The sequence below is a fragment of the Asterias amurensis genome, chromosome 14, assembly GCF_032118995.1.
Source record: "Asterias amurensis chromosome 14, ASM3211899v1".
Lineage (NCBI taxonomy): Eukaryota > Metazoa > Echinodermata > Asteroidea > Forcipulatida > Asteriidae > Asterias > Asterias amurensis.
Genome location: NC_092661.1, coordinates 18,565,750 through 18,579,991, shown reverse-complemented (window position 1 = coordinate 18,579,991; position 14,242 = coordinate 18,565,750). Strand labels below are relative to the sequence as shown.

The window sequence follows — 14,242 nt, the reverse complement described above, 5'->3', positions numbered from 1 at the left end:
GACAATGAGTGATGTTTGGTTGTTGTCTTTCCAGTATTCTTTCTTGGTGTATCCCAGTACATGTACATGCATAACATAAGCCTGTGAAAATTTTTGCTCAATTGTTAATTGAAGTTGCAAGAACATGATGAAAGGAAAAACTTTCAGGTAGAAAGAAAAGGCTTCAGCTGAAGTATTTTATTATTAACCCTTTCTCAAAAACTATGTTACTTCAGAGGGAGCTATTTCTCACAATGTTTTATACTATCAACAGCTCTCCATTGCTCATTACCAAGTAAGTTTTTAAGCTAATTATATGCCTAATAATGAATATTTTGAGATTACCAATAGTATCCAGTGCCTTTAAAACTATAGAGCATCAGCAAGAACAAACATCGATTTATTACAAATTGACCCAACTGCCACACTTGTTATTATCATTATAGATACTGTCGGGTATAACAAAATTAAAGTTCGTTATTGAAAGGTCATTGTTTTATAAAGTAGCCTATAATATTGGTGGGCGTGGCGAGGTTGATTAAATGCTTTAGTGGACAACAGAGGGCGCCCTTTCTGTAGACCGCTATCTTTTCCACTTTAGACTGGTTACCTTTCGGACACAAGTGAATATTGACCCAATTGTAAGGGGAACGAGACGTAATGCACATGTGTTGACATGATCGAACTTTTTATGAAACAGTACTAAAACTACGTACTGGTCTAGCTGTACCGGCGATTTATTTAACCTGAGAAATCTTCTTGTTCTTACTGGAAACTATGGCTGTTGCACAACCAAATAAAAGAATCCTTTCGATCCAGAGCCATGTTGTCTCTGGATACGTCGGAAACAAGGCTGCAACTTTTCCTATGCAGGTGAATTTTTTGTTGTCCTATTTTTGTATATATATATATTTTTTTTTTGATTCCTTCTTTCTTTTAATTAATGTTTAATCTTTAGTAACTGAAATCTACAAACCTCTGCATATAAAATGTAATGATGTTGCTTATGGATGCATTCATAAAAATCACTAAAATATAATATTGGTTTGAGTAATTTACTGTAGGAATGACAGATTAAAAATTACTTCAATGTAATTTTATATAAACAACTGATCAATATTGAAAATTATATAATAATACAAAAACACACCAACCTATCATTAAATAAGCAAAGTCGAGTGGCAACTTGAATGAACTATAGTCTATAGCAATACATCAGGATAACTTTCCGAATACTGCCATCTTTTTCACTCATTTTTACAAAAAGGGATTCTCATTGAGGTAAAAAACTAGGATTATTTTATATCAAATGAAAAAGTGGTGGCGTGATACAGACACTTTTCCATACATCACATGGCAAATTGTGAATAAGTTAAGAATGGAGTTGCCCTACTTCTAAAAACTATAAGGCTCCCCCGTGAGTTTCTACTCTAGAAATAGAGTAGCCCCACCTGTGTTTCCACTTCTGAATCCTTGGTGGCGCCATGCACCGCGGTTCACCCCCAAGTGACCCACTCCACAAGCAGGGCACTGGGGGCTGACCCGGGTGAGCCCATGGAATGACGTCAAAGCTATTCGAACGTACCGGGGCAGACTGGGGTCGACCCAGGGAAGCTAAACGAATGCACCCATAGTTTAAAAAGATTTTCAACTTGCTCTGATTTACTTTCCTCGGTGTACACAGAGCGCTGCCATTTTGGATTAAACTCAATCATGCATAATATTCAATCACGAGGTCGTTGGCCAACTGGGGTGTGGGCGGAGTGAGGCTTTGAACATGCAATGCCAATGGTTGCATTATCCCCTTTGCCCACAAGCAGGTCGACCATTGACAGTGGAGAACAGAAAATTTAGAGAAAAAAAATGAATGACCATGATGGTCATTGTTATAACATTTTACTTTTATCTGTTTACACACAGATTCATGGGTATGAGGTTGATACCATTAACTCAGTGCAATTATGCAACCACACTGGGTACAATGTCTTCCAAGGACAGGTGTTGAACGCCAACGAGTTACGAGTTTTGTCAGATGGTCTTAAGGCAAATGATATCAACTACTACTCGCATTTGCTCACAGGTGAGAATGAGAGCTGAGAAAAAAATTTTTTTATCGGAGGGTGAATTGAGTGTTCTTTTTTCAGACAAAGCACGCTTTCATTACTTCAATCCAGCTTTGGAAAAAGGACCGAAAGAATCTTTGAAAGGGTAAAACCGAGGATAAATTTGAATAATGTCCTGTTAAAATACTCTGTATGGTTTAAACGTATTCAATTTGTGAAAATTCACAGAGAACCAATGTTACAAAATTCTCATATAATATTTTGCTTCTTAATACTTGTACTTTTCAGAATTTATAAAATTGTGCTACATTAAATAATCTCAGAATCCTTCTAGAAAAAAAATAAATCTCTTCTTTGTCAGGTTATGTTGGGTCCAAGTCTTTCTTGAAGGAAGTCATCCAAGTTGTGAAGGAACTACGAGAGACAAATCCAAACATCATTTTTGTGTGTGATCCAGTGATGGGAGACCATGGGAAGTTCTACGTTCCTGAGGAGTTGATGTCAATTTACAGGGATGAACTCCTTCCGTTAGCAAACATGATTACTCCTAACCAGTTTGAAGCTGAGTAAGTGGAAAGTGTGAAGTCAATTTGTGAGGGAAACTATTAAAGGAACACGTTGCCTTGGATCGGAAGAGTTGGTTTATAAAAAGTGTTTGAAACTGCTTGTTATGAAATGCATGGTTAGAAAGATGTTTTATAAGTAGAATATAATGATACACACAAGTATCACTTAAAACTGCATGGTTTTACTTTCACGTCGCGAACTAACGCGGTTGGCCATATATGGGAGTAAAAATTTGACTCCCATAAATGGCCGACCGTTTTAGTCGACGAGGTAAAAAAGAAAACCACGCAATTTCGAGGCATATTTGTGTAGAGCATTGTATTTTACTTTTACAAAATTTTTCTACCCATATACGGCCATGCATTTTATAACAAATGAATACAGAACGTTTTTCAAAGACCAACTCGACCGATTCAAGGCAACGTGTTCCTTTAAAAATATGGTTTTACCCATATACATCGATGTGTGTCAGCACTGTGTACTCGGTCAGTACTTACCCGAGTTCTGTGAAAAAATCACATGCATATATATTACTTGGGTGGGATTCAAACTACCCCTAGCTACCGGGCAATCTTTGTGGCCTAGTTGGTATGACACTGCTCTAGAATTGCAAAGGTTGTGGGTTTGAATCCCACATAACTCGGGTAAGTACTGAGTATACAGTGTGTACACACATTAAATAGTCTCAGAATCAGTGTAAATTGATAAAATAATCAGTGTATGTTGATAAAACCAAAATGATATTCTTTATTCCCGATGCAAATTTAACGACTATTAAACTATTAAGAATTATAACAGTTGCAATTAAGCTTGGGCGATATCACGATATTATCGAATATCGCGATATTAATTTGGAAATGATTTCGATATCGGATGGATTTGGTTTTAATCGAAATATCGATATATCGCGATATCGATTAATCATCGCGATGTATTTGCTAGCTGAGACATCTTGCACCCCATAGGTTTGGAGTAAAACCAGAAGAATATGTCATTAGAACACCTCTCTTATGCTATGGCTGTCTCTTCTACAACTTTCACTTGGAGTTAGAAGACTGATGATGTTAAACTTAATTAATCGCGATTATAGCGAATATCGCGATATATTGTCGGCGATATATCGTGAATAAAATAAATCGATATCGCCCAAGCTTAGTTGCAATGCCCCTAACTCTACATTTATTTAGACTGAGGACTGAGAAAGGCCCTTGTGGCATCATGGTAAAGTTTTGTTAATTGGGAAATGGTACATACCCCTTTGATTCAGTACACACACAAAAAAACAAAGAAAAAACCTGGACACTGTACATCATTCGCCATCTTGCCAATTTTGTACGAATAAAAAAACTGTGATGGTTGAATACAGTACAATTGCTATTATTTCAACATGAGTTTTGCTTCTGTTTTTGTAAGCAGAGACTCTTCCATACACAAAACAAAAATTAACTGGCGTGATTTAAGCCCATGATCCCTTCATGATTTCAGAGCGGATTGTTAAGTGCTAGACCTCCAAGGTGTCTGGTGTCTAAAGGCGTGGGTACCGCAAACAATTAAGTTGGTGTTAAAAATTGCATCAGGGTGAAGAATATTATTTTTACCCTTAAAACACTGATGTGTGATAATTGCTGTAAACTTAGTGGCTTTCGATTTTCAAAATCCCCGAAATATTCTCTATCTCGGATGCATCCCCGAGTTAATAGCAGTAAATGTTTTTCCAGATTATTGAGTGGTCAGAAAATCACTGATGAAAAGAGTGCGTTGGATGCCATGCAGAGGCTACATGAGAAAGGAGTTCAGACTGTCGTGTTGAGCAGCATACCATCGGAAACAAATGGAATGCTAGTGTCATATGGAACTACAGTTATAGGTTGGTAATAAAATATGCATTGAAGAATATGTCTTTTGTACTAAATTCTATTGTATTTAGAAATTACAGTTGCCGCAATGACACCAGTCTGTCAGTTTTGCTTAGATCATGTCATCGTCTCACTTGGTGCTCGATATGGGGGCGTGGTGGTACAAAAAAACTGTAAGCATAAAAACTTTCTTGGTAATGAGCAATGCAGGTGAGAATACTGGTCTTTGACAGTTACTAAACATGTCTAGTGCATTTAAAGGCGAGCCCTGGCCATGCAATGTATCACTGACTTTGATTCTGACATTCTGTATTTACTGTATGATACTTAAAGATGGAAAGAAGACGGGATGCAAGGTTGAGTACCCAGCCCTTGATTGTCAGTTCACTGGAACAGGAGATCTATTTTCAGCACTGCTGCTTGTGTGGTCACACAAACATCCCAGCAATTTGCAGGTTAGATTTTCTAGTTAATTTTCTTATCCATAAATTGTCTTTCTAGTAATGAAATCAAGAGACCCTCACAATCACCTAGCACTGTGACCAGGGCCCAATTTTATGGCTCTGCTTACCGCCGAATTCTGCGCTTACGATCACGCTTCCCGGCTTACTTGCAAGCGCTGAATTTCTGCGCTAGCCTTGGAAGAGTAGAATGCCTAGTAACGTGGAATACGCACGCGCAGACGCCAAAATTCACAGCTAACCCGTGAAATAGGCTTGCCGTAAGCACAGAATTCCCTGCTTTCATAAGCGCCGATTCTTGGCTTACGGTAACATAGCCATGAAATTGGGCCCTGTAGGCTTGAAGTTACATGTGTAGAGAAGATGATAAAGGAATGTCAGTTTTAGATGTGGGAGAAAAGCCCAAAGTAGGAAAACCTGACATAGGGAAGACTCGGAACAGGGAAAACCCAGGCAGTCAGGTTGGGACCAAAACCCAGTACCAGGGTCACAGCGTATTTCAATTAAAACCAAACAGCAGGTTGACACGATTTTGTTTGGTTGGATACTGCAAAGCCAAACAAATGCAAACCAAATCCATTAGAGACACTTGTTTTGTAGTTAAGTCTTTTTATGGTGCCTAAAGAGGGTCTCCAAGGTCAAATTAAGTTTTGTGTTAAACTCATTTTGCAATAGACAGAGTCCTTGAAAGTGGGAAGGGGGGGGGGTTTACCTGATATGCCGAGAGTATGCCTGCTAAACTTTGAACCTGGTCTAAACCTGTTTGTCAGCGGGAACTCCCACTCCTGTTTTGTAATGCGCAGTTGACATTAAATAATGATGCTTTGATTTGACAGCTTGCTCTTGAGAAGACGCTGTCAGGGATGCAGGCCGTATTGCAGAGAACGCTTACTGATGCCCAAGGTATGCTCTTTGCGTTTCTTATTTCCCATTTTATGCCGTTTGAGTTTTCTTGATAAACATTAGTTAGTTTTATAAAGTTTTATCCACAAGCATCTCAAAGCGCTTATCATAAATTATTTCCAGACAGTTTTTTGAAGTGTATGAATCTTGAGAAACATTTATGTAACACCTTTTAAGGGTTTACAGCAGGTCATTCAGCAGCCGCTGTGAGAAACACAGGGGCAAACCCCTTCTCTTAGCGATGTAACTTGGTTCTTCAATGTGCATTGCACAATACACATGACCTTAGTCTTTACATGAGTCTTTAAGTGCCATTTAAGACGAATCATCAGTGATTAAGTGTTTTCCTCATGAACACCAGTGTCATAACTGGACTGAAACTCACATTTGAATAAACCAGTGTGCTTGACCGCTAAGCCCTCACATGCCATAAAGTTTGATGGACAGACAAACGTCATATATTGTTTTACTTGTTTTATTGAAGCCATCTTTAACAAGGGTGGCCCAGCTAGTACAGCCGATCATTTGGGCCCCTCACATAATATTGTACAAACGTTGACAAGACTTTGCGGAAAAAGTGACATGAACAAACAATTTAATAAAAGCAACCAATCTTAACAATGTCTGAGAAAGAATTTAATATATAATCTAAAACACTGACTAAGAACTAAGACATGCTGATATTAGTATAATACAATTCTTTGTGACATTTGATTCAGATTTGTTTATAGACAGTATTGAATAACCCCTTTGCTGCTATGAAAGTCGCCATCTTGTAGGTCAAACCGTATGCGCGTCTAAACGCGTACATCAAAGAAACAGGCAGCACGCAATGTTCCCGGTTTGATTTCTACGGCACGCACAAACACACGCACAAGCTCGCAGACGCCATCTTGTAGGGCAGATATTTGAACGGTGACGTCATATTCAATACGGCCTATAGACGATGAATTATATATGCAGTTCCCACAAATCCTTCTCTAAACATTGAATGGCTCATTATTACAATACAATACAGTAATAACATTGATAAAGTGCAAAAGGTTTTTACAGCATCAATTAATAGAGTCGAAATGTTGAAACCAATGTATCCCACTCCACGTTTGTTTTTTCCGACAAATTCATCCATTAAAGTCCATCACGAAATCGTCATCAAATGGCTTGTTGATATGGTAAATAATAATAACAATAATAACAATTTGGAGGGGCTGATTGGGAAGGTTAGAGAAGCAGGCATGCAAGGGCGCTTTGGCTGCCGGCCACATCAACCCATTATGACCACGAAGCACAGCCAAGATCGATAGCACAAAGGCTTTATAGAATTTTTAAGAACAAATCCAATAATATGGACTAGAGCAGGCTGGTCCAAATGGAGAGACCATTGTTTCTCACTCCACGCTAGTGAATAAAGACCGATGTTTCTCACTCCACACTAGTAAAGTATAAGAATAGTATATCTACAATAACGTCAATGCGTTTTATCATGAATATATTTTCAAGAAAACCTTGATCCACAGAAGAAGACACTTTATCTGAACTCTGAATCTTCTCCAGCTAGTGAGATATCTAATTCAGTAACAGAGTAAGATTCTATAAGAACTATTCTACATTTAATATTATTACATGGTGTTACCACAAATCAAACAGATGGACACCCAACCATTCAATGCCATAGATCACATGCAATAACGACATTACAGCTAGTTTTCTGAGGAGCACTTCATGATCTTGACAGAAAGAGTGGACTTAAAGCTTTTCCTGTAAGGCAAGAGTCTAACACATAACTATTAATATTGTCATTGTAATGATTGGTTGACAGAAGATCACATGACCATGTTTACGTGGAGGGTGTTTAAACCTTTGATAATGACCAGCTGGAGCTGTTTATAACAAGCTGGCTTCCGCGTGTCGGCGCGCAAGATTATCACGTGGATCGCAATTCATAGCTATAGTAACAGCGCGTAATCTTAGCGCGCTCGCGTAATCTTAGCACGGGCGTACACACGACCCACACGCATCGAACAGATTCTTCACAAAGTTTGGTTAAAGTTTGGTTAAACTGTATTTTTTTAACGTTTTTAACAAAAGGGCATTTATGAATGGGAATAAAAGAGTAGTGCCTCGTTCTTAAATGTCATTTAAAACCTTCGGCTTGGGCCTTTATCACACGGCCGCCGACCCTGCCGGTTTTAAATGGCCGTTGAAGAACTCGTCGCTACCCCTTTATTCCCTTAGTTAAACAAAAATTAACCTCTTTGATTCAAAAGATGGGTGTTATCCGATGATTGTACAGAGTCCAAAGCCCCATTTAAGTCTGTAAGCCACATTTTTGGCTGGCACAAGTTTGAAATTTCCATGCAACAGTTTGAAACTTTAGTGTGCAAGTACGAAACTCAATGCAGAGTCGAGGTGAGCTGAGGCTAAACTGTCAGAATTGCTCTCAACTTATGCAAGAGTTTTGAATGTTTTAACGGAAGGTATAAATGGGAATCCATATAAATACACTGAGGCCAGCAGCCGATTTCACGAAACGCTAGGATTAATCCTAGCGTTTTGTGACTTAGGATGGGTTCAATGCGTCCTATTGTTTATGGGTACGGAACTTTACTCATCCTAAGTCCTAAGATTAATCCTAAGTTAGGAAGAGTTTGGTGAAATCGACGGCTGGTTCTTGATAATTGCATATGATTTAGCCATCAGTATGTGGTATATACCACTCCACTGCTCTGTCAGTTGCATTTATCAGAGTCATATCACGATTGTTGATTCTATACTGAAATGAAACAAGATTATTCAGTTTCTTACGAAAGTCGCGCATTTCTAGACCATTGTATTTCATCACTTCACCAAATGATGGCACATTAGTCAATGGTTGTACCCCAACACCCCCTGCCATGATTTGTGCACGCAGATATGCAAGAAAGTAAGGGGTATTATCAAAGTATTCTAGGTAGACTTGAGGTCCAATATCAAATTTACGCATAAGATTTTTAAAATCTCTGCCCGTATCCTGACAATATCCTACAAAGCATTGTGAAAATTCTTTGGTCCCAGGTTTACAGAAAGCCTGAGGTAGAAATTCAATCCAGTTTATTGTCTCAGTAACAAGTACTGAGGAACTGTTTCTCAGATGAAGAAGGGGTTTAAATATTTGTAGAAGCTTCCCAAAACCAATATAGTCAGCAAGATTGGATGTGAAGATGCGGTCATAGTTGGACATCTTAAGAGACTTATGAATTGAAGGAAAGTCCATAGAATTGGCCAGAGAAACTTGGATGTAAAGTCTTCTCTGCTGAATTAGATGTTTGACTTTTTGTATCAGGTTTGTGATGTAGTTGTGGTACATCACCATATGGGTTGGGTAGGGTCTGGTCTCGGACTCCCTCACTCTCAAGCAATCCCACACTTTGAAAGGATGTGAATCTGGTCTGATGCAGTACTCAAAGGCAAAATCTTTTGGGCTTGCCTTTGGTGCATTCCAATCCAAAACTAGCCTAGTTTCATAACCTGGAGCTGCTGAAGCTCCACGTCCCGTTAGTGTTGGGTTATCAAATGACATTGTCATTTGTTTCCTCTCAGTGGGGAGGAATAACCCATGGTCAAACCATTTATCAGTTTGCTTTTTAACATCAGATGACTGTAAATAATTGGTATAACAATACTTAACGCCCTCCCCATGCTGCTGTTTAAATTTCTCAAACACAGTTTTTCTTTGTTTTCTGAGATTTATTGAGGATTGTGTCTTTCGTTGGCATTCTAAGGATCTCCATTTGTCCCAAACTTGACTCATGTCTGCAAGATCTTCCCCTTGAACTTTGACCAACCCTTGAGTGACCTCTGTGAGACTTTGAGGGGTCATCTGAATGAGCTCATCCAAGCTGGTCTTGATCAGGTCATACTCTTTCTTTGTAATGTGAACTGAGTACCAGATGGTAGTCAGACTGCTCTCAATTCCCTCAGTGTCTGCAAACCGAACCAACATAAAGAGAAATAAGACATTCCTTGCCATGACAAAAGGGTCAAAGTCATTGAGAGTGATGTAAAGACTTCCTTGGTACCTGGCAGGAAGGGAAGCGGCTGTCAAGACAGTGTTGCGTAAGTCTCCGCAACCAGCTGACAAAATATGATAGTCCCTGTTCAAGTCAGTGTTCTTTATTGACCCATCAGACCATTCATTGTTGTCAAGTTGAAGGAAGTCTTTGGCAATAGTGTTTCCAAAATAATAAGGGGAACCACCAAGTCTGTCTCTTTGCATTCTGGAGTTTAATAGTCCAATTTGAGCTGCTGTTGATTTTATGTTGTCCTTGGCCTTGATGCAAACATCTTTATGGTTGGCCCAATCACTTCTTTGACACTCTTTGTTACAGTACCATGCATAGTTGCAACCTCCACACTGAAAAAAAGAAGTAAAAGTTTCATTGCAGTTTTTGAAAGCTATCTGAGTATAAATTTACTGCCACTACCAATCTTTGAAAAGTTGCTGAAACAGTCTACAATCCCGGCCAAAATGCTTGGGCCACCCTTTCCTAACGCTGTATACAACAACAATTCCCTGTGCACTTCCCATTCACATTCAAAACATTTGTCCCCCGCCCCCCGCTCAATGTTGACTGTTACTCAGAACACAATTGGCAATTGGAACCAACACTGAAAGGGGGCAGGGGGCCCAACGAGATATGGCCGGGATGGTCTGAGTTAATTTCGTAATTTTTTTCCCGTTTTTAAATGATCAAATAATGCATTTAAAGGGCTGTGAATGTCCAAAGACAGTGGATGTGGATTCATAACTGACAGGGGCACTAAAACATATTTCAAATCAGCAAGTATTTTTGTTTGGGGTGGTGTGGGGGGGGGGGTGCTGACTATGATGGGCATTGACAGTAAATTATGTTTTCTTGCAGGAAAAGTGCAAATCAGTAAAATAGTAACATTGGAAATGCACTTGAAAAATACAAGAATGGGTATAAGCGATTAATATTAATTGTATGGCGAGTAAGGTGATACAAATAAGATAATAACAAAAAACGGCTTTCTGACCATCCTGGAGTCCGTTTAGCTTCGACTGATATTTATTTAAGCGTTTCTCTTAGCAATTTCACTGGTCATTGAGTCGCATAAAAAGTCAAGCGCAGCGATGATCAGCGTCCATAGACTTGATTTCAAGTCTGAGGTGGCAGTTATTCCTCTGTATGAGACATGAAAAACGCCCCCACAGATTAGCTATCATGGGCCAATCTAACAATAGGGCTCTATTTGCGGCAATAATGTATTGGCTATCAAGTTGGCTAAAAGTGACGATAGCAGGCTTGGATCAAGTCTACACGGTTCACCGTAGTAAAGTAAATAAGGAAATTAATTAAATTTCTTTTATATTTTGGTATCAAGGGTTAACCGTTTGAGTTCGTGTCCCAAAAATGAATGAGGTGGTTGAAAAGAATATCAACAGGTTATGTGTTGTTTGTGGACTGTCAATGGCCTTTTCGTGTTGGAGAAAAACAAATTTACGCTAAGTTAGCAGTCAAAATGCTATGGCGAACCATGTGGTGAACCGTCAGACATGAACGCAACCAAAAAAGTTGGACAGGTACATTATTTTTGTGCGCAGCCGCAAGCGGTCGTGCCAGGAATCGTCATTGTCGTCTCAGAGTGAAAAGCAATGACGTTTTGGACGGGCTAAAATACCTTCAGACAATCCCGGCCAAAATGCTTGGGCCACCCTTTCCTAACGTTGTATACAACAACAATTCCCTGTGCACTTCCCATTCACATTCAAAACATTTGTCCCCCGCCCCCCGCTCAATGTTGACTGTAACTCAGAACACAATCGGCAATTGGAACCAACACTGAAAGGGGGCAGGGGGCCCAACGAGATATGGCCGGGATTGTAGACTAGACTGTGCCCGTTTTCGCATTGTTTTGCAAATGTTGAGAGTGCACTAATTATTTTACTTATTAACATAGATTAACAAGATCTGTGAACCCAACAGTGTGCAGGGACTTTATGAAACCAATAAAATATGTTTTGTTATAAAATGTTTGAAGTAAATAACTCCTTTATGTAGAGGGTGTCAGTTGTAGTATTGCAGGGCTGTGCATATGCCCAAACCTACCCAGTTTTTGACAATGGAAAATTAGCTTTTATATCTGCTGCAACCAAGTGGCCCATAGTCCTTATTCATCACATTAAATTTTATGAAGTAAGGAATTGAGCTTGACATAAGCTTTCATGACAGTATGTGAGAAATTTGTCTTGCAATTTCCCAATTCACAACATACCTCTTTCATTGTACCCTTCTTGTTGCATTTGTTGCATGATCTTGTTCCAAATAAAGGGCACTCTCTACTCCTATGTCTAACTCTGTCTCTGTGTTCACATGTTGAGCTACAATACTCCGCCATCTTGCAATCAGGACAGTGAATGGTCTGTTCCAGTTGAACTTCACAACGCCAGCAATGTCCACGCTGAACGTCCATGTTTATTTCTAAGAAACAAAGACAAAAAAATCCTGAATTTATTCACAGTGGAAGGATAAATTTGGTTCTTTGTCACTGGTTGGCCATTTTGTATTTGTTTTATTGTTATTTTATTAAGCAGAATTTTGAAATATTTTCTTCCTATCAGTTGGTTTTGAAAAGAAGAAATTTTGTTTATTTAGGAATAATGGAAATCTAATAATAGTTTAAAGATATACTGTTCGATGTATGATAATAAAGTACTGAATACAAATCCTAAATACATTTTCAAATATATTTGTTTTAAATTAAAGTAATTCAATATTCAGCAGTCATTAATTGTAAATAAGAAGAAAAAAAACCCCAAAACCCCCCATATTTAGAAAAAATTCTACTCACCTTTTATGATTCTTTACACAAAACTGGAGTTGAGTCCTCAAATCAGAGAAGTCTACCTTTGGTTTAAATGAGAACTTAACAGAATGTCAAGGGTGTGGCAAATGGAATTGAAGCTTCACACATGTCTTGAAGTTCCCTTGTGTGACTGGGAAATTGTTGCACATTTATTGCACAATGCCGTTGCACATTTATTGCACATTTATTGCACATTGCCATTGCACTGTGCTGGGAATTCCCCTTACAGTATAATTTACCATCTGGACTGTATAGCGCCACCATGGACAATTTAATAATGCCACCCCAGTCATAATCTGTACCCAAACAATGAGTTGTTATTAGTGTCAATTTGACTTTTGAAAAGTAAATGCTACATTATCACCAAAGCTTGGTTTTTGCCGTTCTGTTGATATGTTTATGTAATGTTTCATACATACTCTTTGAGGGTACTTTTTGTAACACAAAACACAATGTCCACAGATTTACATTAAACTTGCACGGCTTGAAGATAATGATGGTAGAAAGCTTTCCACAAATTATAACTTGCTGAGGTGCTGTAGTTTTTGAGAAATGAGTAAAACGATGTGACAAAATTAGTTTGCGTCTCAGTGAGATGAAAATAGTTTTTTAGCTTACAATGTATTTACCAGAACTGGTATGTGTTTTGTGTCCTTCAAAAAGTACCCAAATTCTTTGACAAAGTGGAGCCAGAATGAACAATCAAGAAAATTGTTAATTGATTGACAAAGACCTTTATATTTTATTCTCATATATTCAGCAGCTTCTCACTTTATCCTCATCAATAACTGACTGCCTTCTTATTACACAGTCTAATTGATTAATTCCTTAAATAATTACTTTTTCTGAACAAAATATTTTTCCTACGTAATTTTATGCAAACATTCAAGCGTGCTTGTAACTTGAGCCTTATGAGAATAATTTCTATTCAAAGTATTGACATGTAATTGACTGATGATTCCTTATAAATTACTACAATAACAATGAAAGATTCAAAGGGATGGTACATCATTGTTTCGAGGGAAAAAAGTCAAATTTATTGGGGGTTTTTAAGAGAAAAACTACAACAGGTTCATAATAATAATAATAATAATAATACAAAGTTCTTATAAAGCGCACATATCCTAGACTCTAGATCAAGGCGCTGAACAGAAAGAGATTTAACAATAAACAAATTAGTGGGCTCTGAACAGTTCGGTCTTCAACAGTTTTTTGAATGTCATGATTGAGTCAGACTGGCGGATTTCTGAGGGGAGTTTGTTCCATAGGTTGGGGCCGCTATAACCAAAGGCACCCTGACCAACCAGTTTCTTACAGATGGTGGGAGTAAGTTTTGTTGCGGCGTCCAATTTCCCGAGTCGGCTGTCGCGATGATAAATGGAGAGCAAAGGGCAGATGTTTTCAAGAGATGTGAAAATACTCTCATATGGTGCTTCAATATCACATCTGGTTTTTAGTTATCACTGATATACATGTAGGCATGCTACTGAGGATTGCTTTGTTGCTTGACATAACATTTCTGAGAGGAAATCTGAAGGGAAAAAAA

At 38.4% G+C, this 14,242-nt stretch overlaps 2 protein-coding genes across 2 annotated transcripts in view; one reads left to right on the top strand and one right to left on the bottom strand.

Annotated features, from left to right (window-relative positions):
- The first annotated feature begins 507 nt into the window (after window positions 1-507).
- The window catches only part of LOC139947222 (pyridoxal kinase-like), an 84,076-nt gene continuing 70,341 nt past the window's right edge, over window positions 508-14,242 (top strand). Inside the window, exons 1-6 of the mRNA XM_071945096.1 lie at window positions 508-852; window positions 1,900-2,059; window positions 2,404-2,608; window positions 4,328-4,476; window positions 4,799-4,920; window positions 5,763-5,829. Coding sequence (XP_071801197.1) covers window positions 757-852; window positions 1,900-2,059; window positions 2,404-2,608; window positions 4,328-4,476; window positions 4,799-4,920; window positions 5,763-5,829 — 799 coding nt within the window. The 5' untranslated portion in view covers window positions 508-756. The remainder of the gene's footprint in view (window positions 853-1,899; window positions 2,060-2,403; window positions 2,609-4,327; window positions 4,477-4,798; window positions 4,921-5,762; window positions 5,830-14,242) is intronic.
- LOC139947231 (uncharacterized) lies at window positions 6,319-12,834 on the bottom strand. Its single transcript, XM_071945108.1, has 3 exons — window positions 12,682-12,834; window positions 12,106-12,311; window positions 6,319-10,222 (listed from the first exon to the last, which is right to left on the bottom strand). The coding sequence occupies exons 2-3, from the start codon at window positions 12,301-12,303 to the stop codon at window positions 8,519-8,521; spliced, it is 1,902 nt and encodes a 633-aa protein (XP_071801209.1). The 5' UTR covers window positions 12,304-12,311; window positions 12,682-12,834; the 3' UTR covers window positions 6,319-8,518.